Here is a 25483-nt window from a genome sequence, read left to right as displayed (position 1 = left end):
ATTACTTTCATGCATCTGATTATCAGATAAGCTTTGCGCTCTTATTTCAACATTGTTGTTAATGCTGTGATTATTTTAACAGTTTCCGTCATACATTCAGTTAAACAACATTGTTAAAACATATTTATAATTCAGTGAAACTGTGCGTATGCTTTAGACACTTACATTTTTGTTCCGTCCATGCAATAAATGTGCAGCCTTCGACTGCTCAGGTAATGTCATCAGCATGACCAAGAGCCATTGAAAATCTACTCAAAAGTAAAACTACTTCACTTTAGCATCATTGGCCACAAGTAGGCTACTAAGGAGAGATCACACATCAGCTGCTCAAAAAATGTGTCAGTGAGACGAACGGAGCATGACCGCAATCCTGTTAGAGCCATAGGCAGTAAATAGTGGAGCGTGTGAAGAAGAAATGGGAGGCAAAAACACTGTTCAAGGTCTCCATTAACTCATGCTTGTAGTAATTTAATGTGTATATATTTTGAAAGCATTGAATCACTACTGAAATCACGATTCATTCGAATCTTAGCATTTTTAAATCAATGTAACAAAGTTCGTAGTTTGGTAAGAAGAAAGCAGGAACCGGCGAACATTCAAATACTTTAATAATAAAATAAACAAACACAGAATGAAAGTAAAGCGGCAGCCCTTTGCGGATGACTGCCGCACACAAAACACAAAATAAAATCCAGGCCTGGTCCTCTCTCGTCTTTCATTGTCATCACTCCTCCTTTTATCCTTCCGAAACTCCTCCATGGGACTCAAAACCGGTGAATGGCGCAGGTGTCATTAACATTTGCCATGCATTAACATTTACTCCACCGGCCTCGCTCTGTTCCCACGGCTCTCAGCCCCGCCCCCTCATCACAATCGATTACTGTCCGAAATCGGCGATTCATGATTGAAAAATCCATGTTTCAAGATCGATGCATTGCATCATCAGGGTTTGTAATCGATGCATCGAGAAAACGAGTGAATCGTAACACCCCTAATGTCTACCTATTACCCATTTCATCGCTGAAGAGAGTTGGAGACTTGCAGGCCCTGCTGGCCCCCTCCTTTCTAGATTTTGCGCCTGGTCTGGCCAAAGCTTTTTTTTACCCCAGGCTAGGGTACGTCCCTAAAGTGCCCTCCTCTGTGCCACGGCCCGTCGTACTACAGGCTTTTTTGTCCTCCTCCCATTTGGGACCCAGACCAACAGAAGCTTAATTGCAAATGTGGAGGAAGTCTAACCAATTATTTGTTTGTTATGGTCCTTCCAAGAGGGGTCTGCCTGCTACTAAGCAGACCCTCAGATGGTGGATTGTTGATGCCATTTTCACGTCATATAAGTCCTCTGGTCTCCCCTCGCCCTTGGGCATCAAGACTCACTAGACCTCCAAGGCCTTCCTGTTGGGTGTGGCAATGCAGGATATTTGTAACGCTGCGGGCTGGTCTATGCCACTCACCTTTGTGAGGTTCTATGACCTTGACGTTCATACCACTCATATTTCCTACATTCTCTTGCCGTAGTTGTGCTAAGTACATACACATTACGCAGGGACTTGAAATTCTGGTGGCTTGGGCATTCTCGTTCCCAAAGCATTTTGACGATTCTTGAGTTCCTGAAGGGGAATGTCTCTAGGTTACATATGTAATAGTGATGCGCAGGTCGTTTCATAACCCGCGGACCCTGCAGGTAACCCACGGGTCGGGTTGGGGTGGGCAAAGAAATTGTCACTTTATTTGCGGGGCGGGTTGGGGCAGGTCATTGAAAACAAAATTTAAAAAATCCATGTGTGTTGCGAGCAATTACCTATAGCCTATATTAAATATTTGGAATATCTATTTTCATATTTTATGAGGTTCTTTGATAAGATTACAATACGAAGGCCTACGTAGCAACGTAACTTGCGAGAAGTCCCCGATGCGCGGGTAGTCTCATAATAACAATAACAAGATGCTGCGTCTTCTGCCATACTTCCGGCATTCCTGTGAACGCTTCCCTCATTCTATCAGAAGCTGCTGCTGTTTCCACCGCACATGTATATAATAATCCAATTCATTACAATAAATTACATTTTAAAAATTTAATGGGGGTGTGGCATCTTAACCCAATGGTCTTTTTACTTAAAAATAAAAACTATGACTTTTACTCCACAAATCCAAAAACATTGATATGTCCACAAATCCTTCATTAACAAACAGACACAAAAACCTTTAATATTAATATATTTCAAAGATACAAAATTAGACCTTACTGTTTCTTACCTTGCTCATTTTCAATTTTATTTAATAAAATTCTGAAAATACTCGATCCTTAATGTACTTAAAGCTGCAGTCCATAACTTTTTTGGTTGAAAATTATTCAAAATAAATTTTTGAGCAAGTACATAACCAGCCAGTATTCAAAACTATTGCCTTCCTTTAGCTCAATTCACAATGGTAAGCTTGTAATTAAGTTTTCTTGAGTGGTACGGGTAGGTTTTCATGGGAAATTCGAGCATGGCATTATGTCACATCCCGACTAGTATGCTATATCGCATGTGAGGATGCTGCAGGTGATGGATCGTTTATAGCCACAGCAGCTGGAATAAATGGCGGATTGTAATCCAGAAAGGTCTAAATGACAATCATCAGTGACTGGAGATTCACACATAGTCAAAACCAAAATAATTCGTACTGAGAAGTGGCTACAGAAAAAAAGAGAATGTGACTGGGCCATTGCTAAAACAAGAATAAATATCGGCAGGGCTTTAGAAAGGTGGCGTGAACTCCATGTTTTGAATGGGTTTAAAACGGACGCAGAGACGGCTTTTTTTCTGCTGGACAGGTAAGACATTTCAGTGGTTCATTGGGTAATTGCTAATTAGGTATTAGTAGCACATTTGTTTGCTTAATCAATACAGTTATGGAGTTTATTATGTTGTGTTTTTTTTCTCTTTTCTGCTATGTTCATTATGATAAAAGATTTATTTAAAAGAGAATGAGTTTTACGGAACTTTAATGAATGGGTTTAAAACGGACGCAGAGACAGCTTTTTTTCTGCTGGACAGGTAAGACATTTCAATGGTTCATTGGGTAATTGCTAATTAGGTATTAGTAGCACACTTGTTCGCTTAATATAGTTATGGAGTTTCTTATATTGTGTTTTTTTCTTTTTTGTTCTCATTTCTGCTATGTCCATTATGATAAAAGATTTATTTCAAAGAGAACGAGTTGTAAGGAACTTTAATTTGCTTTTTGGGTTACAAGAACAATATCTTTATATGAAAATCGAATGGTATGACAATTAGAAATTAGACTGTAAAGAAATTGAAACCTACAGGTAATGCTAATACATAAATACACACACTCACGCAATGCTGATGTTATATTGTTATAAAGTATAACAATAATAATAATTGACATGGTTTGATGTGATATGAGCTAACCAATCATTAGATTTAATCACCAATGATAGCACAATTTATTTGAGCTTTTTCTCTTTCAGCTCCACAATTTTTGAAATCCTCTCTCTTTAGTGAGTAGACAATCCCCAAACACTGGACTGTTTTAAGTCTTTAAAGACTTTAGTGTCATTATGTCATGGTTTGGTGTTGGAGAAATGCACTAGATCACCAAAGATTAAAGTTTTTGCCTTTTCCTCACTCAGAGTTGCTCTCAGATTGATCCTGAATTTTTAAGCTAAATTAGGAGCTATCTGAAAGGAATTTTTAGAATCTTTAAGAATACAGGCCCAGAAATACAATAACAGATATAGATTCTACAGCATCTTATACTTCAGCTTCATTCATTTCACCCAAAGAAAAACTGCAGTGCTTTACAACTATAGGACAAGAAGTGCTAAATAAACTTATCACTGCATCTAAACCAATAACATGTATATTAGATCCTGTACCCACTAAATTACTGAAAGAGTTTTTACCTGTAGCAGAAGAACCTCTTCTCAATATTATTAACTCGTCGTTATCTTTAGGTGACGTCCCAAAACCATTCAAGCTGGTGGTTATTATGCCTCTTATTAAGAAACCACAACTAGATCCTAGTGAACTGGCAAATTACAGACCCATTTCAAATCTTCCATTTATGTCAAAAAGTTTAGAAAATGTTTTGTCTGCTCAATTGTGCTCCTTCCTGCAAAAAAAAAAAAAAAAAAAAAAAAAAAAAGATCTCTATGAAGAATTTCAGTCAGGTTTCAGGCCTCACCATAGCACAGAAACTGCACTTGTTAAAATTTCAAATGACTTGCTTCTTGCGTAGGACCAAAGCTGCATCTCATTGCTAGTTTTACTTGATCTTAGTGCTGTGTTCAACACCATAGATCATGACATACTCATAGATCGATTACAAAACTATACAGGTATTCAAGGGCAGGCTTTAAAATAGTTTAGATCCCACCTGTCCGATCGCTGCCACTTTGTTTATTTAAATGGGGAGTAATTTCAATTATCACCAGTAAAGTATGGAGTGCCACAAGGATCTGTCCTAGGTCCTCTGCTATTTTCAATATACATGTTGCCCCTTTGTAAAATTATTAGAAAATACAGGATTAGTTTCCACTGTTATGCTGATGATTCTCAACCAGACCAGATTAAACTTCTAAGTTATCCACGTTAACAGGGTGTGTTAAAAATGTGAAAGATTGGATAACCAATAATTTTCTCCTATTAAATTTGGATGAGACAGAGATTTTACTGATTGAACCAAAAAACAGTACACAGAATCTCTTGGATCACAATTTGCAACTAGAAGGATGTACTGTCACTTCCACTACAGTCAAAAATCTGGGTGATATATTAAACAGCAACTTGTCTGTTGAAAATCATATTTCCCATGTTACAAAAACAGCATTCTTCCATCTTAGAAATATTGGCAAGCTACGAAACATGTTACCTGTTTCTGATGCAGAAAAGCTAGTTCATGCATTCATGGCCTCTAGACTGGACTATTGTAATGCACTGCTAGGTGGTTGTCCTGCATCCTCAATAAACAAGCTACAGGTAGTCCAAAATGCAGCGGCTAGAGTCTATACCAGGTCAAGAAAATATGATCAAATTTCCCCAATTTTTACAGTCTCTGCACTGGCTACCTATTAAGTTCTGTATCAGTTACAAAATATCATTACTTACCTATAAGGCCCTTAATGGTTTAGCTCCTGCGTACCTACCCTTAAAGGGTTAGTTCAGCCAAAAATCAAAATTATGTCATTAATGACCCTCATGTCGTTCCAAACCCGTAAGACCTCCGTTCATCTTCGGAACACAGTTTAAGATATTTTAGATTTAGTCCGAGAGCTTTCTGTCCCTCCATTGAAAATGTATGTACGGTATACTGTCCACGTCCAGAAAGGTAATAAAAACATCATCAAAGTAGTCCATGTGACATCAGAGGGTCCGTTAGAATTTATTGAAGCGTCGAAAATACATTTTGCTCCAAAAATATCAAAAATTACGCCTTTATTCATAATTTTCTTCTCTTCCGGGTCTGTTGTGAACGCGACTGCTGTGACTGTTGACGTACGATGCTGCTGACGTGTTCTCTGGTGCGCCCAATAACAAAGAAAACACATCAGCAGCGTCGTACATCAGCGCCGTCACTGCACTGTTGTGAACGCGCTTGCAACAGACCCGGAAGAGAAGAAAAAGATGAATAAAGTCATAATTTTTGTTATTTTTGGAGCAAAATGTATTTTCGACGCTTCAATAAATTCTAACGGACCCTCTGATGTCACATGAACCACTTTGATGATGTTTTTATTACCTTTCTGGACATGGACAGTATACCGTACATACATTTTCAATGGAGGGACAGAAAGCTCTCGGACTAAATCTAAAATATCTCAAACTGTGTTCCGAAGATGAACAGAGGTCTTACGGGTTTGGAACGACATGAGGGTGAGTCATTAATGACATAATTTTGATTTTTGGCTGAACTAACCCTTTAAGAAAAAGAAGTTTATTCAAGTATGCTATTAGTATACTTCTTTTAAACTAAAAATAGGAAAGTATGCTTTTAGTTTACTTTTTATGTACTCCTCAGAAATATACATAAAATGGCATTTAAGTATACTTGACATACTTACAAAAAGCCTAAATATATTTGAGCTATACTTGTGCTCCTAGAATCCGTATTTTCATTGTTAGACGGTAGAGGGCGCTAGTACACCTCTTCTTTACAGAATTTCCAAAAAAACACAAGTGAAGAAGAAAAAGAAACAACAGATACTAACACATGTAACACGATCATCTCACATGAAACAGCATCAAAACATTAACGTTATGGAATAAAATGTTGACCGATGAAGAGGTAATAATTACAGTCAAGCTTTGGGGTGTTGATCTACTCCATCTACGTTTTGATTATCATTCTGAATCTGATTAATTTTTTAGCTTTTTGTTCAAAATGTTATTTCTTTATTTTTTTTATGAAACTTACTCACATTAAAGTTTTTAAAAAAAAAAAGAATGCATGAAGCTAGAATATTTTTTTTTGTTTACAACCAGATACCCTGTTCTTTCTTTGGATGTTTTGTATGTTCAGATATTCATATAACAATATATATACAAATTAAAACCTAAATAGGAACATAGTAGTATACTTAAAGTATGATGTAAAGTTCACTTAAAGAAAACTTATGAGTATACTTGCAGTATAAAACTACTAAACTAGTAGTTTACTGAGACTATACTTCAAAGTTTACAAAGTATTTAATTAGTAAACTATCAGTATACCTATAAGCTCACTTTATTAAAGTTGCAGTACAAACTACAAACATAGAGGTAAACCAGTTGTGTACTCAAAGTTTCCTACTGTCATACTTAAAGTATAACTTTTATATATCAGAAAGTGGGCCAATTTAGTCCCAAGGAGTATTGAAACAGTACACTTACAAGTATACTACTAGAACACAGATATTTGTATACTTGCTATATACAGTATATAAAATACTTTAACTTTATTTAAGTATCCTTAATAAAATAAACTTGAAGTATCCTACTTTTTGATAAGGGTAACTAGCCTTCTACCACACTACAATCCATCATGCTCCCTACGGTTGCAAAACTCTGGACTTTTGGTAGTACCTAGGATAGCAAAGTCCACTAAAGGAGGTAGAGCTTTTTCACATTTGGCTCCCAAATTGTGGAATAGCCTTCTTGATAACGTTCAGGGTTCAGACACACTCTCTCTATTTAAATCTATATTAAAGACACATCTCTTTGGCCAAGCATTCAAATAATGCATCTCATAATCTTAGTACTGCAGTTATATCTGATCAAATGCACATTACTATTCTTTAGCTTGGGTTAAACAAATCAAATTTAGTTGGTTGGAACAGCAGCTATGCTAATTAAGTCTCTATTTGTTGCATTGACATCCCGTGGTAACTAGGATTTAGACAAGCTTCAGTCTGGATCCAGAAAACCTGAAGAGATGATGCCAACCCCTCAGAGGACCTCAGATGATGCCAACCCTGAAACAACATACAGATCTACCAAATTTTGCTGTAAGTTTGATTCCAACATATAATAATTGCTGTTAATAGAGTTCATAATCTGTTTGATTACGTCTTTAATTGATTATTCTGTACATTTCTGCCATATGTACATTTACTGACATAGTCACCACTGATAAGCTACTACTAAATATATTTAAGCCCACAATAATCATAAAAGTGGCTTGTTTTTTTCATTTGAGGTGAGAACACAGGAGGATACTGGCTCTACATGAAGGCTATAGTATCTAACGAACATGTTAGGGGTTGCCCAGCTCGCAGCTCTACAAATATCTGTCAGCAAGGCACCACAAGCCAGTGCCCAGGAGGATGCAACACTTCTAGTTGAGTGAGCTCGCAACCTGGACAGGCAGGGCAGACCCTGTGCCTGAAAAGCCAGGGTTATGGCATCCACAATCCAGTGGGCCATCCTCTGCTTAGAGATGGCATTCCCCTTCTGCCTGCCTCCATAACAGGCAAAGAGCTGGTCTGAGGTCCTGAAGCTTTGTTTCTGGTCTACGTAGCATCTTAATGCTCGGACAGGACATAGCAAAGCCAGGGCTGGGTCTTCCTCCTCCAGAGGCAGTGCTTGCAGGTTCACCACTTGGTCTTTGAAGGGTGTAGTGGGAACCTTGGGCACGTAGCCGGGCTTGGGCCTCAGGATTACCTGGGAGTCAGCCGGCCCAAACTTTAGGCACGAATTGTTGACCAAAAATGCGTGCAGGTCCCCTACCCTCTTGATGGAGGCCAGTGCAAGCAGGAGCAGAGTTTTCAATGAAAGAAAACTTTAGCTCAACTGAATGCAAAGGCTCGAATGTGCCCTGTTGTAGTGTTTTTAGCACCAGAGTCAGGTCCCAAGAGGGTATTCAGGGTGGCCGGGAAGGATTTAACCTCCTGGCCCCTTTAAGGAACCTAATGACGGGGTCATGCTTACCTGGAGACTTTCCATTCACGGGGTCATGGTGCGCAGCAATAGCAGCAACCTGGACTTTGAGGGTGAAGGGAGACAGCCTTTGCTTCAGCCCTTGCTACAGTAAGGAAAGCATGACTGCAATCGGCCATCTTCGGGGGTCTTCTTGGCGAGACATGGAGTTTCCAAAGGTCTGGACGTGGGTGCCAAACAGTGCCCCGTCTCTGAGTCAGTAGATCATTCCTCAGAGGAATCGGCCAACTTGTAGAACAACTGGCAGTGAGAGGTCTCTGGAGATGCAAACAGGTCTACCTGAGCGGCTCCGAAATGACCCAAAATCAGCTGGACCATACGTGAATGGAGTCGCCTTTCTATTCTCCCGGGAGCTTTGCTCGAGACAGCTCGTCAGCTGTATGGTTGAGCAGGCCCAGAATGTGAACAGCATATAGTGACCTCAGAACCTTCCAATTCCACAGGAGGAGGTGGTGGGTGAGTTGCGACATGCGACGGGAGCGCAAACCACCTTGTCGGTTGATGTACGCCACGGTCGCTGTGTTGTCCATTCAGATCAGCACGTGCTTGCCTTGTAAGTGACCTTTGAGATGGTTCAAGGCAAGGCACACTGCTAACAACTCTAGGCAACTGATGTGCCACTGCAGCTGTGGGCCCGTCCAAACCCCTGAGACTGCATGCCCATTGTACATGGTCCTCCAGCCAGTGGTGGAGGCATCCGTGTAAACCACAACATGCCTGGAGATCTGCTGTAGGGTCACCCCTGCCCAGAGGAACGCAAGATCTGACCATGGGGTGAGGTTTTGGCGACAGGCCGGTGTAACTTGGACCCGCTGAGTGCCACACTTCCACACCCACCTCGGGACTCGGCTATAAAGCCAGTGCTGAAGCAGTCTCATATGTAACAGGCCAAGCAGTGTAAGTGCCTCTGCGGCCACCATATGCCCCAGGAGCCTCTGAAAAAGTTTCAGTGGGACCGCTGTCTTGCCTTTGAACGTTTTTAAGTTGGCTAGCACCAACCGCGCACGTTCCTCCGTGAGGCGTGCTGTCTGTTCGACCGAATCCAACTCTATACCGAGAAAAGAGATCCTCTGTGTTGGGGAGAGTTTGCTCTTTTCCCAGTTGACCAGAAGGTCCAACAGGCTGAGGTGCCATTTCACCAAATCGTCTAGATAGTTGAGAATGCGAACACCCTACTCTCTTTGAGGGGAGCAAGAGGCGCCTCTGCGACTTTCGCGAAGACACAGGGAGACAGGGACAGCCCGAAGGCTGTAAAACCCCACCCTCATATCGCCTGGAGGGACTGGCTCTATTGTGTCCTTCGCCAGTAGGACTGTAATCTCTGCCCACAGAACAGGGGCATCGGCCACTTTCACTGTAGTGAAGCAGATACCGCTGAACTTGGGGGGATGCCGGGCGAACTGAATTGCATAGCCGAGGCTGATGGTCCGCAGAAGCCAGCAAGACAGGCTGGGTAGCACTGACCAGGCGCTTACAAACCGTACAAGTGGGACCAGCGGAACGACAGCCGGCTGGCTGCTTGGCTGTCCACAACTCTTCGTGCCCTCCTGGGACCCAGATATAATGGAAACTGCTCTTTTGTCGAGTATTTGGGTACTGTCAGCCGTGAGGCCAATGGTGGGAAAAAACGAAACAATAGATTCTCTACAGCACCTCAGTATTTGAACAAGCTCTTGTTACATTATAGTCCTCCACGTCCGCTGCGTTCTCAAAACTCTGGCAATTTGATAATACCTAGAATATCAAAGTCAATTGCGGGCGGCAGATCCTTTTCCTATTTAGCGCCTAAACTCTGGAAAAACATACCTAACATTGTTCGGGAGGCAGTCACACTCTTGCAGTTTAAATCTAAATTTAAAGACCCATCTCTTTAACCTGGCTTACACATAACACACTAATACGCTTCTAATATCCAAATCCGTTAAAGGATTTTTAGGTTGCATTACTAAGGTAAACTGGAACCAGGAACACTTCCCATAACACCCGCTGTACTTGCTACATCATTAGAAGAATGGCATCTACGCTCATATTAGTCTGTATCTCTCTTATTCCGAGGTCACCATAGCCACCAGATCCAGTCTGTATTCAGGTCAGATGGTCACTGCAGTCACCCGGATCCAGTACGTATCCAGCCCAGATGGTGGATCAGCACCTAGAAAGGACCTCTACAGCCCTGAATGTCAGCGGAGACCAGGACAACTAGATGAGCCCTTAGATACAGATCCACTTTAACCCTCTATGGCATGGTGTTGCCCTCAGGCAACAAACTACCTTTTTGGACCTCACACTGCCCCTTTAATTTTTTTTAATAAAAAAAAAGTGTATAATATCACCTGACATGTCTGTTCAATCAAATGAGGGACTAAAGTGGTTGTAGCCTTTTGTTTGGGGGTGGGGTAGTCCTTTCCGGAAGCAAAGTCGCATGGGACACAGTGCCACCAATTAGTAAGTTCAATTTCACTTTTTAACATGTTTAAAATTAAATAACTTTATATAAAAAAAAATATATGTATGTGCATCAGTATGTAAAGAAGTATGTTTGATTGTTTAAAGACACATTTTGATTTTATTTATATACTAAAACTGTGTTTTTTTGTTTGTTGCCTCAGGGCAACACTGTGCAGTTAGACCATTTTTTTTTCGGGCAATATGCTAAATTGGGGAGATGTGATCGGATGCAAAATTAGGACCACATGGTGCATTCAAGACCTCCTGGGAAGCTCTGTGAATGCATCATATATGTGCAATTTATGTTATTATTATTATTATTATTATTATTATTATTATTATTATGTTGCCACAGAGATGATGGTGCCTATCATCTCATAATCTGGCTAAATGAGTAGTGATTTCTGGCAAACTTTATCTCTCTTCTTTATTAACAGTACACATAATGTGTAAAAATTACATTGAACAGTCAGCATTAAGATATGCATTTTTCATGATCAATGTTTTTACTATCTACTGATACTTACAGGAAATGGACACAAGACAATTTTACGGGCGGAAGGAACATGATCGAGCAGTTAGGGTCATTCCTTCTGACAGTGAGCTTGAGGAGAGTGAAAATGAGGACAGTGAGGTTGAGGAGAGTCATGAAGACTGGATCCCTGAATCAGGTTTGAGAGACAGTTTGGAGGTCAGGGGTCAGTTAGGGGTCAGTCAGCAAAGTATCATGTCTGTGTGTGCGTACATGTGTGTGTGTTTTTGTTGCATGCATGTCATTGTATGATGAAGGGTATATGACAAACATGCTTCCTGCTGTCTTTTTTAGGAGAATGCCTGTCTCTTGACAATGACACAGAGAAACCACACAAACACACATTCACACACACAAACACACATAGTCATTCGGATGTTGGTTAATATATAAGTGTTACAATATGTTTATATGAAATGTCAGAAACATTTGGTGTTGTAATTAGTAGTAGTTTGTTTATTTGATTGTTCATTGTTTTTTTTATTGGTTGGAACCATTTGTTATTGACAAGACCACAGGAACCAGTTGAGTGCTCTGCACAATCTGACTTTGCTGCAGCCTGGAATTAAACTGCTGGTTTCGTCTGGCCAGAGGAGAACTGGCCCCCTGACTGAGCCTGGTTTCTCCCAAGGTTTTGGAGTTTTGGTTCCTTGCCGCTGTCACCTCTGGCTTGCTTAGTTGGGACACTTCATTTACAGCCATATCGTTGACTTGATTGCAAATGATTGCACAGATACTATTTAAACTGAACTGAGCTGCATGATGACATCACTGAATTCAATGATGAACTGTCTTTAACTGTCATTTTGCATTATTGACACTGTTTTCCTAATTAATGTTGTTCAGTTGCTTTGACACAATCTGATTTGTTCAAAGTGCTATATAAATAAAGCTGAATTGACTAAAGGTGACTTAGGACACAAATGCATCGCTACCGCCCGCTCCACTGGCAAGATCGCCGAATACCCCTTTGCTGCATGGCCATCAAGGGTGGTGAGGGAGGAGGAGCCTGAAGTGCACAATCCAATCGACACTGGAACGACCACCGTTGAAGCACCATTTCGCCAACACAGGAAGCTTTCAAGGGCGTGCTGAACTCGTAGTTCACAGCAGACACAGTTGACCAGAACGATACTGTCGCTCGGCTCTGAAGCGAAAAGCTGGTATGCATTGCACCTGCTGCCTTCTTATACTCACGCTGTGATCAGCGGCAGCTGGATGCAATAATTGCATGCCAATATGCATTGGCTCGTTTAGTTTACAGTTGAAGTAGACTGGTTTATCATGCGAAATCCCAATTTGTCGGTCAACGACGTGACATTGAGAGTGACCAACTGCAAGGGAACAGCATTGTACCCCCTCTTTAAGATGTTTTGTGAATGTGGGCCCAGGAGTTTAATTGACTGGATGCTATACTCTGATTAAAAAATTGTCCCTTTAATATTTTGAGCAGTGTATTTTTATATCATATGAATCTGCTACCCCATCTAGAAATTTTTCATGTTCTGTGAATGTTTTCAGCGGCAAGTTTTATTTTATTTACCAGAATGTTCTGCTAAAAGGTAGGATAGCATTCTCTAAAATCATTCTTAAAATGTGTATTGATAACATTGTCTTAAGCTAAGAGTAAGGGGGCGGGGTTGATATCATTGCTATGGATGATGTAGCATACTTACCCTTACCAAAAAGTAGGATACTTCAAGTTTATTTTATTAAGTATACTTAAGTAAAGTTTAAGTATATTTTTAAGTATACTTTATGTAGCAAGTATACAAATATCAGTGTTCTAGTAGTATACTTGTAAGTGTACTGTTTCAATACTCCTTGGGACTAAATTGGCCCACTTTCTAGTATATAAAAGTATACTTTAAGTAAACAGTAGCAAACTTTGAGTAAACAACTAGTTTACCTCTATGTTTGTAGTTTGTACTGCAATTATACCAAAAGTGAATTTATAGGTATACTGACAGTTTACTAATTAAAGTCTTTGTACACTTTGAATTATAGTCTCAGTAAACTATTTGTTTAGTAGTTTTATACTGCAAGTATACTCATAAGTTTTCAGTATACTCATAAGTAAAGTAAACTTTACTTCATACTTTAAGTATACTATGTCCCTATTTATGTTTTAATTTGTATATATTTTGTTATATGAACATCTGAACATACAAAACATCCAAAGAAAGAACAGGGTATCTGCTTGTAAACAAAAACATTTTATTCTAGCTTCATGCATTCTTTTTTTAAACACTTTAATGTGAGTAAGTTTCATTAAAAAAAAAGAAAGAAATAACATTTTGAACAAAAAGCTGAAAAAAGACTATGAATTGGATTCAGAACGATAATCAAAACGTGGATGGAGTCGATCAACACCCCAAAGCTTGACTGTAATTATTACCTCTTCATCGGTCGACATTTTATTCCATAACGTTACAGGTTCAATTCTGTTTCATGTCAGATGATCGTGTTACATGTGTTAATATCTGTTGTTCCTTTTTCTTCTTCACTTGTGTTTTCTTGGAAATTCTGTACAGAAGATGTGTACTAGTGCCCTCTACCACATAATAATGAAAACAAGGATTCTAGGAGCACAAGTATAGTTCAAATATATTTAGACTTTTTTTAAGTATAAGTCAAGTATAACTAGATGTCATTTTAAGTATATTTCTGAGTACATTAAGCCCATTTCTGAGAAGTACATAAAAAGTAAACTAAAAGCATACTTTCCTATTTTTAGTTTAAAAGAAGTATACTAATAGCACCCTTGAATAAACTTCTTTTTCGTAAGGGTAGTGCCTTCTGTTTTCGGTTTAAGAGATGAAGTCAACGACACTGACTCGTCATCACTGCAGTATGCGCCTGTATGCATGTTTTATACGGATAACATAATCTGAGAATATTTGTTTTCTGTTTGAATTGGTTCATTTAAAAGTTTCACTCCCTCTCTCTCTCTCTCTCTCTCTCTCTCTCTCTATATATATATATATATATATATATATATATATATATATATATATATATATATATATATATTATATTATTTATATATATATATATTTCATGTCTGTAATAAGGCAAGCATACACAGAGTTTCGGAGTGATGCGCTCAAGTTCACAGAGTCCGAGATGGAAGAAAGCGCATTCCTGTTTGCTTTTATTATTTTACAAAAGTGCAACATTTCGTTGTTATTCTGAGTGCACACAAATAAACGTAGAGTCTTTAAAGATATAAAAGATGCATTACTCTTATCTGTATGACCAAAAATGATGAAGTACTGTATTTTAAGAGCAAATAATCGCACCGGTGCCTCCATCTGTCATGCAGTAGCCCAAGCGCGCTACTGTTCAGCTTCCACATTCCACACAAACACGTGAACAGTGCACTTTTTCTAGGCTAACATTAAATTGAGTTGCAATATAAAGTTGTTACTACATACATATTTCAGATGATAAGCCATATTTGAGGTCGATGAATGTTAGGTGAGCATATGGATGTCCTGCTCATTGTACTATTACCACATAGACCAGCTGTTAATGATTTGTCCGTCACAGACTGCGTGATTTCGGCACTTCATGTGGAATTTTTTTTTCTGCGACTAAGGGACTAATAAAATTTTGGTAATATGCATATAAACAGCCTTTTAATTAGCAGAGTAGAATAATCATGGCTAATAGTAAGACAAGCAAACATAAAAGAAAACCAAACTGGACACAAAAACAGCTATATATTAAGGATATTATAAAAAATTGGAGTTGGGATAACCTCCAAACCAAAGCCGATACCTTTTTAAAAGCTTATTATCGTCAAATGTTTCTAAAATGTTTATATTCCCAGGTAGATTGGTGGCAACAGCCATTTTAGGACAATTCAGATTTGGTTTTAGTGACTTAAGCCCTGTTCACACAAGCAGCGACTTTTGTCGCTGCATGTCGCCAGGGGCTAGCGATGAGGTTGCTAGTGGCCGTACTCAATACTGGATGCCTTGACAGGATTCTTGCCGCTAAGTACAAACATTTTGGAGGCAAAAGACTAAATATAATCTAAATCTAAATTAAATCCTTACGTACAAACAAAAATGAATAAGAAACAGAGCCTACTTTCTTCCATTGCGTATGTTTATCTACGGCGCTGAGAGGAGAACGATCACATGAGCTACTGTCTTCTTCCCTGTTGGCTGTCACTCATTTGCATAAAGTTGAAGTATTCTGATGGCCGCTTGTGTTGCCGGAAATCGCCAGCTCTCCATTGAAATTAATGAGATTGTGTCACTTTGCTGTTGCGTGACGCTTGTAGTGTGAACAGGGCTTTAGGAGTCCTCCTCACTACTCCTAACGTTTCATAGATTTAGGAGCTAATTTTAGTGCTAAAACACTTTATGAAATACTCTTAGAACAAAAATTTAGGAGTCCTAAATTTAGGAATGACATGCCCATTATTTTTAAGATTTTCTCCTAAATCGGCAAGTTATGAGCTACTTTTAGGCTTGAGATATTTTCTGAACACAGGCCCAGATTGACAAGTTACAATTAACATGTGGGGGACTGTAATGCTGATTATAATTATTTTTTAAAGTAATTAATAATATAAAGGCATTTAACTGTTTGTGTCTGTGTGAGCTTTCGAACAGCTGAAACATAAAATACATCATTGTCAGACAATTCAAAAGCACTAAGTGTTTTATTTTATTTTTCTAAATTCAAAATAACAACAGAATATTTGTGATTTTGTCAAATAAAGCAAGGATGTGCGTTTAATTAAAAATGTTAAGTCAGATTTTTTTTTGCATATTTATACCCTTATTATGATTTAATTGAATTTTTATGAAAAATTTTGTTATGTTTTAATGTATCTTTGATATACATTTTCCTAAAATCATCCTGGCAACCCATTTTTGACCCAGGGTTTGAAGCTGTGCCCTAGTTAGGTTAATGCAGAAACTTGTGAACGATGCTTTCTTATAATTGTGGCATCACTGTTTAGTGACTTTTTTGAATGTTACAGGAAAACATCTCGGGTTCCGCATGTAACCATGGTTCCTCGAGGGAACGAGACACTGCGTTGGAGAATGCTTTGGGAACACCTTCAGCATGACTGGCATTTAGCCTCTAGGAATGAAGCAAGCACCGGCAGAGATGCCGGAAGTGTGGCACTGTGACGCAGCATCTCATTCCCTCGAGGAACCATGGTTACATGCGTAACCCGAGACGTTCCTCTTCAGGAACTAGAGCTGCAACAGAGAACGCTTTGGGAACTAGAATGTCCACGCCGCCAGACTTACAAATCTCTGCCTAGTGTGGGAAATATAACAAACTAATAACTGGTCCGCCCTTCTCCACAGGGCAGCTCTGTGGACATACAATTAAGCTACTTCTGGTCTGGCTCCCTAAAGGGAGGAGGACTGAAGGCCTGGAGTACGACAGGCCGGGGCGTAGAAGAGGGGACCTTAGGGACATACCCCACTCGAGGGTAGAGAAAAGCTTTGGCCAGACCAGACACAAAATCTATACAGGACAGGGCCACAGAGAGGGCCTTTAGGTCCCCAACTCTCTTAAGAGAAGATATCGCCAGCAGGAAAGCAGTTTTTATATGAGATGGCAATCAGAGATCTCCTCGATAGGCTCGAAGGGAGGCCTACAGAGAGCTTCTAACACCATGGCCAGGTCCCATGTGGGGACACGAGAACGTACCAGAGGCCTCAGCCTCAGCGCACCGCAGAGGAAATGTTTAACTAGGGGGTGTCTGCCCACTGACTGGCCACCGAGAGGGGCGTGGTAGTCCGCAATGGCCGCCACCTAGACCTTCAGGGTGGAGTGGGTCAACCCTGCGGAGAAGCGGGCCTGCAGCCCTGTACTGCAGCACTGTACCAACTGGGCAGTTAACTGGGTTGAGCTGGCGGTCTCCACACCAAGAAGTGAAAAGCTTCCACTTCAAGGTGTACAGTTTCCTCATTGAGGGAGCTCTGGATTGGAGGATGGTCTCAACAACCTTGGTTGAGAGACCGGAAGCTACGAGTTGTGCCCCCTCAGAGGCCACACCCATAAATTCCACAGCTCCGGGCGGGGGTGGACTATAGTGCCCTCCGCCTGTAAGAGGAGATCCCTCCTGACGGGAATCTCCCAAGGAGAGCCGTCGAGGAGGGAAATCAAGGATCTGGTATGCTAGTTTGTACAAACGGAGTGAGCGCAGACCCCCTTGGTGGTTGATGTAAGAGACCACCGCAGTGTTGTCATTGCGCACCAACACATGGTGACCTCTTAGGTCTGGGAGAAAGTGTTGTAGTGCTCGAAGCACGGCCAGCATCTCCAGGTAGTTTATATGCCATGTCAGATGGCGACCACTCCACAGACCGTGGCCAGGGTGGCCACTCATGACCTCACCCCAGCCAGTGAGGAACACGACCGTCGCTAGCGTTACGCAGCAACAAGGAGCTCCCAGCTCCGGGCCCTGAAACAAGAACCAAGGCTTTCTCCACATAAGGCACGTAGGCATCGCCGCATGACCTTGATCATGCAAAGTGGGTTTCCCCTTTGGGAGAACCCCTTGTTCTTGAGCCACCACTGTAGGGGTCTCATGTACAGCAGGCCAAGAGGTATCACGTTGGATGCAGCTGCCATCAGACCCAGCAGTCTCTGAAACTGCTTGACAGTGAGTGACCGGCCTTCTCTCGCTCCCGCGACTGCGGTGAGGATCGACTTGATCCGAGCAGGTGACATTCATGCCTGTATCGTGGTCGAATCCCACACCACGCCTAGATAATTGGTCCTCTATAATGGAGAAAGTACACTTTTCTTGGCGTTTAGTCTTAACCCTAGCTCTCTCATGTGGGCGAGAATGACATCTCGATGTCAAACCACTGTCTGCTCTGATTGAGCTAAAATCAACCAATCGTCGATATAGTTCAGTATGCATGTTTCCAATCCCTGAGAACGGGTACTGGATCTGGCGGGTGAGGAAGAAGATAGGGAACTTGCCTGTCTCCGTTCCCTCCGCCAGATTCAACTGCGAACCCCACAAGCAAGACCGCCGATCTGCCGACTCTGCCGACTCTGCATGCTCCGCTCCGAGGCAGACAACGCACAAACTGTGTGTATCTCCACCCATTATGTAACACGGGCAGGGAGGAAGATACAGCTTGAAACGCTGCCTGGCCTCGCCCAGTTTGTGCTTAGTCTTTTGAGGTGCTTTTGACATGTTGGGAGGAACAAACAACACTAAATAAGGTACAATATGGTACAGACACACACAGAGCGCTTGCTGAAAGACAGAAGGCTAAATGCCGGCTTTGCTGCACGTGCTTTTAAGCTTCCTGGTCTCTGACATCACCCACCTGTGACATCTCGCCTATCCATTGGTCTGATTACTGTGGCAGGGTGGAAGGAACACGCAACAGCAAACTCAAGTGCAAAGCCCCAGAGGGTGGATTTTATTATAAAGTGCAGGGTTACGAGGGTGAAGGCGGTGGTCTAGCGTGCGGTGGTGCTCTCGCTCGGGTCCGGGAGGTGCTCGTGGCAGTGTCCCCTGGTCACTCGCTGTCTGGAAGAGATCGTAGAGAGAAGTATCAGTGGGGTAGCTTGTGGAGAGGCTTCTCACCCATGTCCTGAGTGCACGCTGTTTATATGGAGCCCGGCTGATGAGAGGCAGGTGCTGGTGATCAGCCCGTGATGAGTTTCATGCCGGTGCTCCTCGTGATTTACCAGGGCAACGCTGATGTGGAATCGGGACGCTCGTCACACTCCACCACCCCTAAGCGTTGTCCTGGTTTGGCGGAGAAACACGATGTTACAATCCGTCAATAAAGAGTACCCCAAAATTGAAGTCCCGCATCGCCAGCAAAAACAGACAACATCCGGGAAAGGCCGTCTGCCTTGGAGTTGGCCACTCCGGCCCGATGGAGTACCTCAAACCTAAAATCCTTAACCTCGACATCTTGGCCATCCACTCTGGCGTTGGTGTCTTTGGCGCGGGGCATCCACTGGAGGGGCGCGTGGTCCGTGAGGACAGTAAACCTCCATCCTAGGAGGTAGAAGCGCAGCTCCAGGACTGCCCACTTGATGGCCAGAGCTTCCTTCTCGACTGCGGCGTAGTTCCTTTCGGTGTGGCGGGGTGGAAGGAACACGCAACAGCAAACTCAAGTGCAAAGCCCCGGAGGGTGGATTTTATTATAAAGAGCAGGGTTACGGGGGTGATGGCGGTGGTCTAGCGTGCGGTGATGCTCTCGCTCGAGTCCGGGTGTGGGTGAAGCCATGAGGAGCTCGTGGCAGTGTCCTCTGGTTACTCGCTGTCTGGAAGAGATCGGAGAGAGAAGTATCAGTGGGGTAGCTCGTGGAGAGGCTTCTCACCCGTGTCCTGAGTGCACTCTGTTTATATGGAGCCCGGCTGATGAGAGGCAGGTGCTGGTGATCAGCCCGTGATGAGTTTCGAGCCGGTGCTCCTCGTGAATTACCAGGGCAACGCTGATGTGGAATCGGGACGCTCGTCACATTACACACATGATTCAGAGCCGGTCATGCTGAAGGTGTTCCCAAAGCGTTCTCCGACACAGCTCGAGTTCCTGAAGAGGAACTTAAGTTGTATTTTCAGTGTCGATTGCATCGCCATTTTATTGCAATTATGGATCTGGCAATTATTCTTTTCAAATTAAGCACTGGATATGGACATGTAATGCAGTAGACAAAACTGTAACTACTACATGGCCATGCATTTACTGAAAAATAATTGCACACCTTGGAACATTCATCAGCCAATCAGAATCAAGCATTCAACTGCCCTTGTACAATAATATTTATTAAATCACATATGAAGGAGCATCTAATCAGCTAATCTCAGAATGAAATCTTTGTTAATAATGGGTGTGCAAAGCATCCGAAAGTGAATACTTCCCTACTATACAATACTGTATTGCGAAAATCATAATGGCACAAGTGTAATATGTTTGAATACTCCATCTGAAAGCTAAGACAGCTGACTTGTTGCCTCGCTGCCCAGCAATAACTTCTCAGGTGGTGTTCGCACACAAATGTACCTCCCTAAACTGATTTTATATAAAATACATATAATGGTCTAATGATCTACAACAAAACAGAGAGAGCTTTGGTGATAACTAGGTGAGTATTTAATAATAAATTCCCATTACAAATTAAATCAAGTTGAAAAAGTTGGGCAAAAACATACATTCACATACAGACTGATCACCAACCGCAACTTTAAGATGCCATATTCTTTCACGGAATAGCACACACAGGATTGTGGGATACATGTATATCCAAGGCAGGAAACCAATGATGAACCAATCAGCATGCCAGTCTGCAAAAGTGAAAAAAAAAAGAAAAAACAAAATGGAAGAAAAATAATGACACATAGGGATGTAACACTGAGGTTTGAGTGTTGGTTTTCTGCTAAAGTGAAACAAAGTACAACGTGACCAGTCTTACCGGTAAATCCCCAATTTACAGGAAAATATCAAGTGTGTGTGTGTTTGTGTACTTTTATAGCTATCTTTGTGAGACCCTTTTAAAGGCCTGTTTTAAGGTCAAGATTTGGTCAGATTATAGTTGGGTAAAGGGTAGGTTTAGGGTAAGGGTTTGGGTGAGGCACACTTAATTGTGATGGGTAGGGTTAGGGTAAGGAGTTAGAGTTTGTGTTTTGTGTCAATAAATGTCCTCACAAAGATAGATGTACAAGAATTTGAGTGTGTTTGTCTGAGTTAATTCACTGTCAGTTCAAATCTCTCTATGATATATGAAGCTGTCCATCACCACAAACTAAAGATTATGTCTATATTTACATTAGTAAATAAAAAATTAGTTTGCAACATAACAGTGTCAGTACAAACTGCTATGGATGTAGCTTTTACATGTATATTGTTTTCTCTCAAGGAAAGCAGTACAAATAATGCACTCTTAATTCTTTCTTTTCACAGTGATCTCACATTAATGTGTTTCTTTGGGAGTTTTTAAGTTAGAGTCCTTATTGTATCCTATGACATTTTAATGGAGATATTTTAACACACTTTAAAAGCAAGGTTTTCCCAAATGATTTTATATTGTTATATTTTGTAAAACACAGTCATTCTCTTAAACTTCTGACCTAATGAGGGTTTGGGGGTGTGGCTGTTGGTTTAACTGGAAGAGTGACAAATGTGTTGGAATGCAGTCAGGCAAGTTAACTTCAAACTGAAACTTTACATTTTCCTTTGACTCTGTACTTATTTTCTGTGGAATCACTGTCTGTTAAACTGTAAGATCAACTTTTATTGATGCATTAACAGAAAAAGTTAACAGGATAGCATGCAAAGTTAACAGAGATGCCGGATATAAAGTGTGTGATCGTTGGGGACGGGGCTGTGGGAAAAACATGCCTTCTGATCAGTTACACCACCGGTGCTTTTCCAGAGGTGATTGTCCCCACTGTGTTTGAGAATTATACTGCAAATGAGACTGTCAATGGGAATCAAGTGAACCTGAGACTATGGGACACATCAGGCGTGGAGGAATATGACAGGCTTCGACCACTTTCCTACCATCAGACGGATGTGGTTTTGATCTGTTTCTCTCTTGTGAGTCCAGCCTCATTTGAAAAGGTCAGTGAAAAGTGGTGGCCAGAGGTCAGACATTTTTGCCGCAGTGCTCCGATAGTTCTCATTGGGACTAAACTTGATCTGAGAGACGACAAGGACATCACTGAAGAGCTGAAAAAGAAAAAACAAGTCCCAATAACACACCCTGAAGGCTTGGCAAAGGCCAGAGAAATAGGAGCTGTGAAGTACCTGGAGTGCTCAGCATTAACACAGACTGGCATTAAGACCGTGTTCAATGAAGCCATTCATGCGGTTCAACACCGGTCCACGGCGAAGAAAAAACAGAAAAAGTGTTTAATCCTCTAAACTGATTGAACACACACCAGCTGCAATCTCAGAGATGATGGGAAGAAGAGACTATGAGAGGCCATTCAGGAAATGATACATATTGTATGTATTGTGTAAAAATGCATTGGTTTACAAGTTGAATGGATGCTTTAATGACAAACCCATTGGTTATATTGTTTTGACCTAATACACATTTGATTGTTCATTTTTACATCAGTTTGTTAAAGTATATGTTGAAATGCACATTGTTTGTTTAAATATGTACTGCTAAGGATACATTGGTTTGCTAATGGAGTTTAATGTCACAATTGCTATAGTTGTCCAAATATTATTTTACATGAAAGTGCATAACATGCACATGATATGCAAAAATAAATGTATTAAAGTACACTATGGTAACTTTTTTGCTCAAAATGTACAAAATTGAAATAATAAGTGAGTACGTCTTGAATCAGTCTTCCAAAATGTGTTTTTATCTTATCCTGAATTGCTATAGTATGCCTATAAAATGTGCTTATGTTCTGACTATTTTAGTTTGAGCATATACGTCATAGAGAGAAGTCGCTCCGGCTGCAATATTCAAAGTTACATAGGGCCTGTTAACACCTGGCTACTTTATGCATTTTCTCTGGTTGGATATGTATCTGATTTGTTAAAACGGTTCCATTTACAACTGGCCACATGAATGTGTCTCCGCAAAATGGATATAAATCTGATCTTCAATTCTTGCGCTATAGGCTAAATGGCTAATTTAAGTTCACATAAACGAAAGCAACATATGCACTGCGTTTATATAGACACTATTCATTATCAGCTAATTTCAAGATCAAAGACTGCAATAGGAGATAGAGCGGCATCAGAGATACACATACTCCGCCTGCAGTGTGTATGCAGTCCGTGTGCTTTAGGTATGTGGTGCAGAAGCAGCACAGACTCATTTTGCTTTCACATAGGACACGTCTGCTACTGATCCACGGCTGCTTACCACAAACACAACATTTATCCATTATTTTGATTTCAAATCCAAACGTTGTTACTGAAAATACTTTTTCAGCATTGTGATCCTCTTATCACAGTACAGTAACAATCTTTCATAGACATTCGTTTAAACCTGTTTTTATGTACAGTTTATGGTTTAAACTCAATAAATATAAACAACGTATTATTCATGCATTTGACTTCTAGGTTTGTATATTACAGTAAGTTGCTCAAAGAAGTGGCAACAGGTATAAACACAGTATTTAGATTACTTTTCTTGTTAGGGTATCACAAACATTTAAAATTAAAACTCACCACTGACAGAAACAGTCAACTCTTGTGACTTTTACTTTGTTTTTCTACCTCCACAAATGCATCTATTATGTTGCCTAAAATGTGCACTTTTTCTTGTTTTAAACCTTGCCAAAAAAGCACATGTTGACTATGAAACACAGTAGACTTTAGTTGTATCAATTTATTGTGAAATTACTACAATTCCGTATCAATCCATGTTTATTTGTACCGCAAACAATGCACTGTCACTTTAATTCAGTGCGTGCAGTACAGCAAAAATAGACTCGATGCCTAAACGATCGCTGCACTACTGCAGACGCACCGCTCCTGGAACGCACTGATGGACAGCAACCGCATGCAGTGTGAACGCTCTAATCCATTAACATGGGTGTGGAAAAAACACAATGCATACGGACTGCAGGTGGAGTATGTGTGAAACAGGCATCAGTCTCACTACTTTTAATGGAGAAAATTGTGTGTTGAGTGTCTGCGACTTACTTTCAGTTTTGTTTGCTGCAATTTTCACAACTGCTTGCTGAAGAGATAGCCTACTTATCTCATCTGCAGTGATGTGTGTAGCATTAGAACTGTCTTATCTGACTTTAACATGTCAGATAGCCTATAACACGCTCGCACACGTTTATTATTTTAACATTTTGGAGGAGATAAAATTTAAGTGGTTTGTGGTTTCAACAACCAGATGCATTTACACTTGTCCATTTTCATCTGGAATGTGGCCCAGACCAACTCCTGAAATGGTTTGAGCGGATTGATTAGATTTAAATCTGTCCCGAACACAGGAGGAGCCTAATCATTCAGTCCTGTCAATCATCATTATGAATAAGCAGCAGTCATAGAATAACCATCCCAGTTACAATTTTTTTCCAGCATTCCCCCATCTCCTCCTCTATTTCTGTTGCTATCCCAAAAAAGCCAGGTTTGTTTACCATTAAAAACAATTACCAGAAAGCAAAAATCCAAAATTTTAAATTTTCTGGAATAGGATCAGGCTCAAATTAAGCACTGTCCATATGACTTTGCCAAATTATTATTTCAAAGGTTTTACCACCTAAAACAGCAAAAAGAACCAAAACCCAAAAAGACACTGAACAAGCAAACAAATAGGATGATAACAATGCGTACATGTTTTCCATACTAAATTTCCTTTTAATATCTATAAGCACGCTCTATTTATGCAGCTTTCTCTTTTTATGCACATACAGTGCAGACACACACTTGCACACACATGGAAACATACATGTGCACGGAATCTTCTCGTCAGTGCAGCCATGGAACTTTATCAATAAAACGGCTTTGCAACATAAAAGCTATATGGCAAGGCAAGGTAAGGCATGTTTATTTATATAGCACATTTCATACACACTGGTAATTCAAAGTGGTTTACTTAAAAGAAAATAACAATAAAAAAATAATCACAACAATAAAACAAGGAATTTTAAAACTAAACTAAAAATAATTAGGCCTACGTGATGTCTCGAGACAGTTTCTTATTACAGCACTATATTTTTACATTTGTATTGCCAAAACGACTGCAGCTTTGCTGTACAATTAAAACTGGAAATAGTACAAAGCAGCATAGGCTATATTAAGAACAAAAGTTTTTGTCTCTTTAGCAGATGCGCATCTCTTTCACCAGTTTCTTTGTCTCTCTCTCAGAAGCTCCTCATCTCTCCTGCGATAAAACAAAAACATATTATATTGTATGTAATACTCTTTAGGCCTATGCAGTTGCAAAAATTGCAAAAGCCAAACCCAACGAGGCATGAAAACACTTTGCCAGATTCTGTCCATATGAAAGAGCCAGAGATTCACACCTTTATTTTTCAACCCCCACAAGCATTACAGAACTACCCCAAACCCCCTCCAGCTGGACTGAATTCAGTCGCTAATGGTTGCTTAGTGTAAAATAGACACGCTCTATCTAA

At 40.6% G+C, this 25483-nt stretch overlaps 1 protein-coding gene across 1 annotated transcript; it reads left to right on the top strand.

Annotated features, from left to right (window-relative positions):
• Positions 1–21686: 21686 nt before the first annotated feature.
• Positions 21687–22794, top strand: LOC109060494 (ras-related C3 botulinum toxin substrate 1-like). The gene has a single exon (XM_042738982.1). It carries the CDS (start codon positions 21705–21707, stop codon positions 22281–22283), a length of 579 nt encoding a protein of 192 aa, XP_042594916.1. The 5' UTR covers positions 21687–21704; the 3' UTR covers positions 22284–22794.
• The last annotated feature ends 2689 nt before the right edge of the window (positions 22795–25483 follow it).

This window comes from Cyprinus carpio, chromosome B15 (assembly GCF_018340385.1).
Source record: "Cyprinus carpio isolate SPL01 chromosome B15, ASM1834038v1, whole genome shotgun sequence".
Classification (NCBI taxonomy): domain Eukaryota; kingdom Metazoa; phylum Chordata; class Actinopteri; order Cypriniformes; family Cyprinidae; genus Cyprinus; species Cyprinus carpio.
This window is presented reverse-complemented; position numbering and strand designations above follow the sequence as displayed.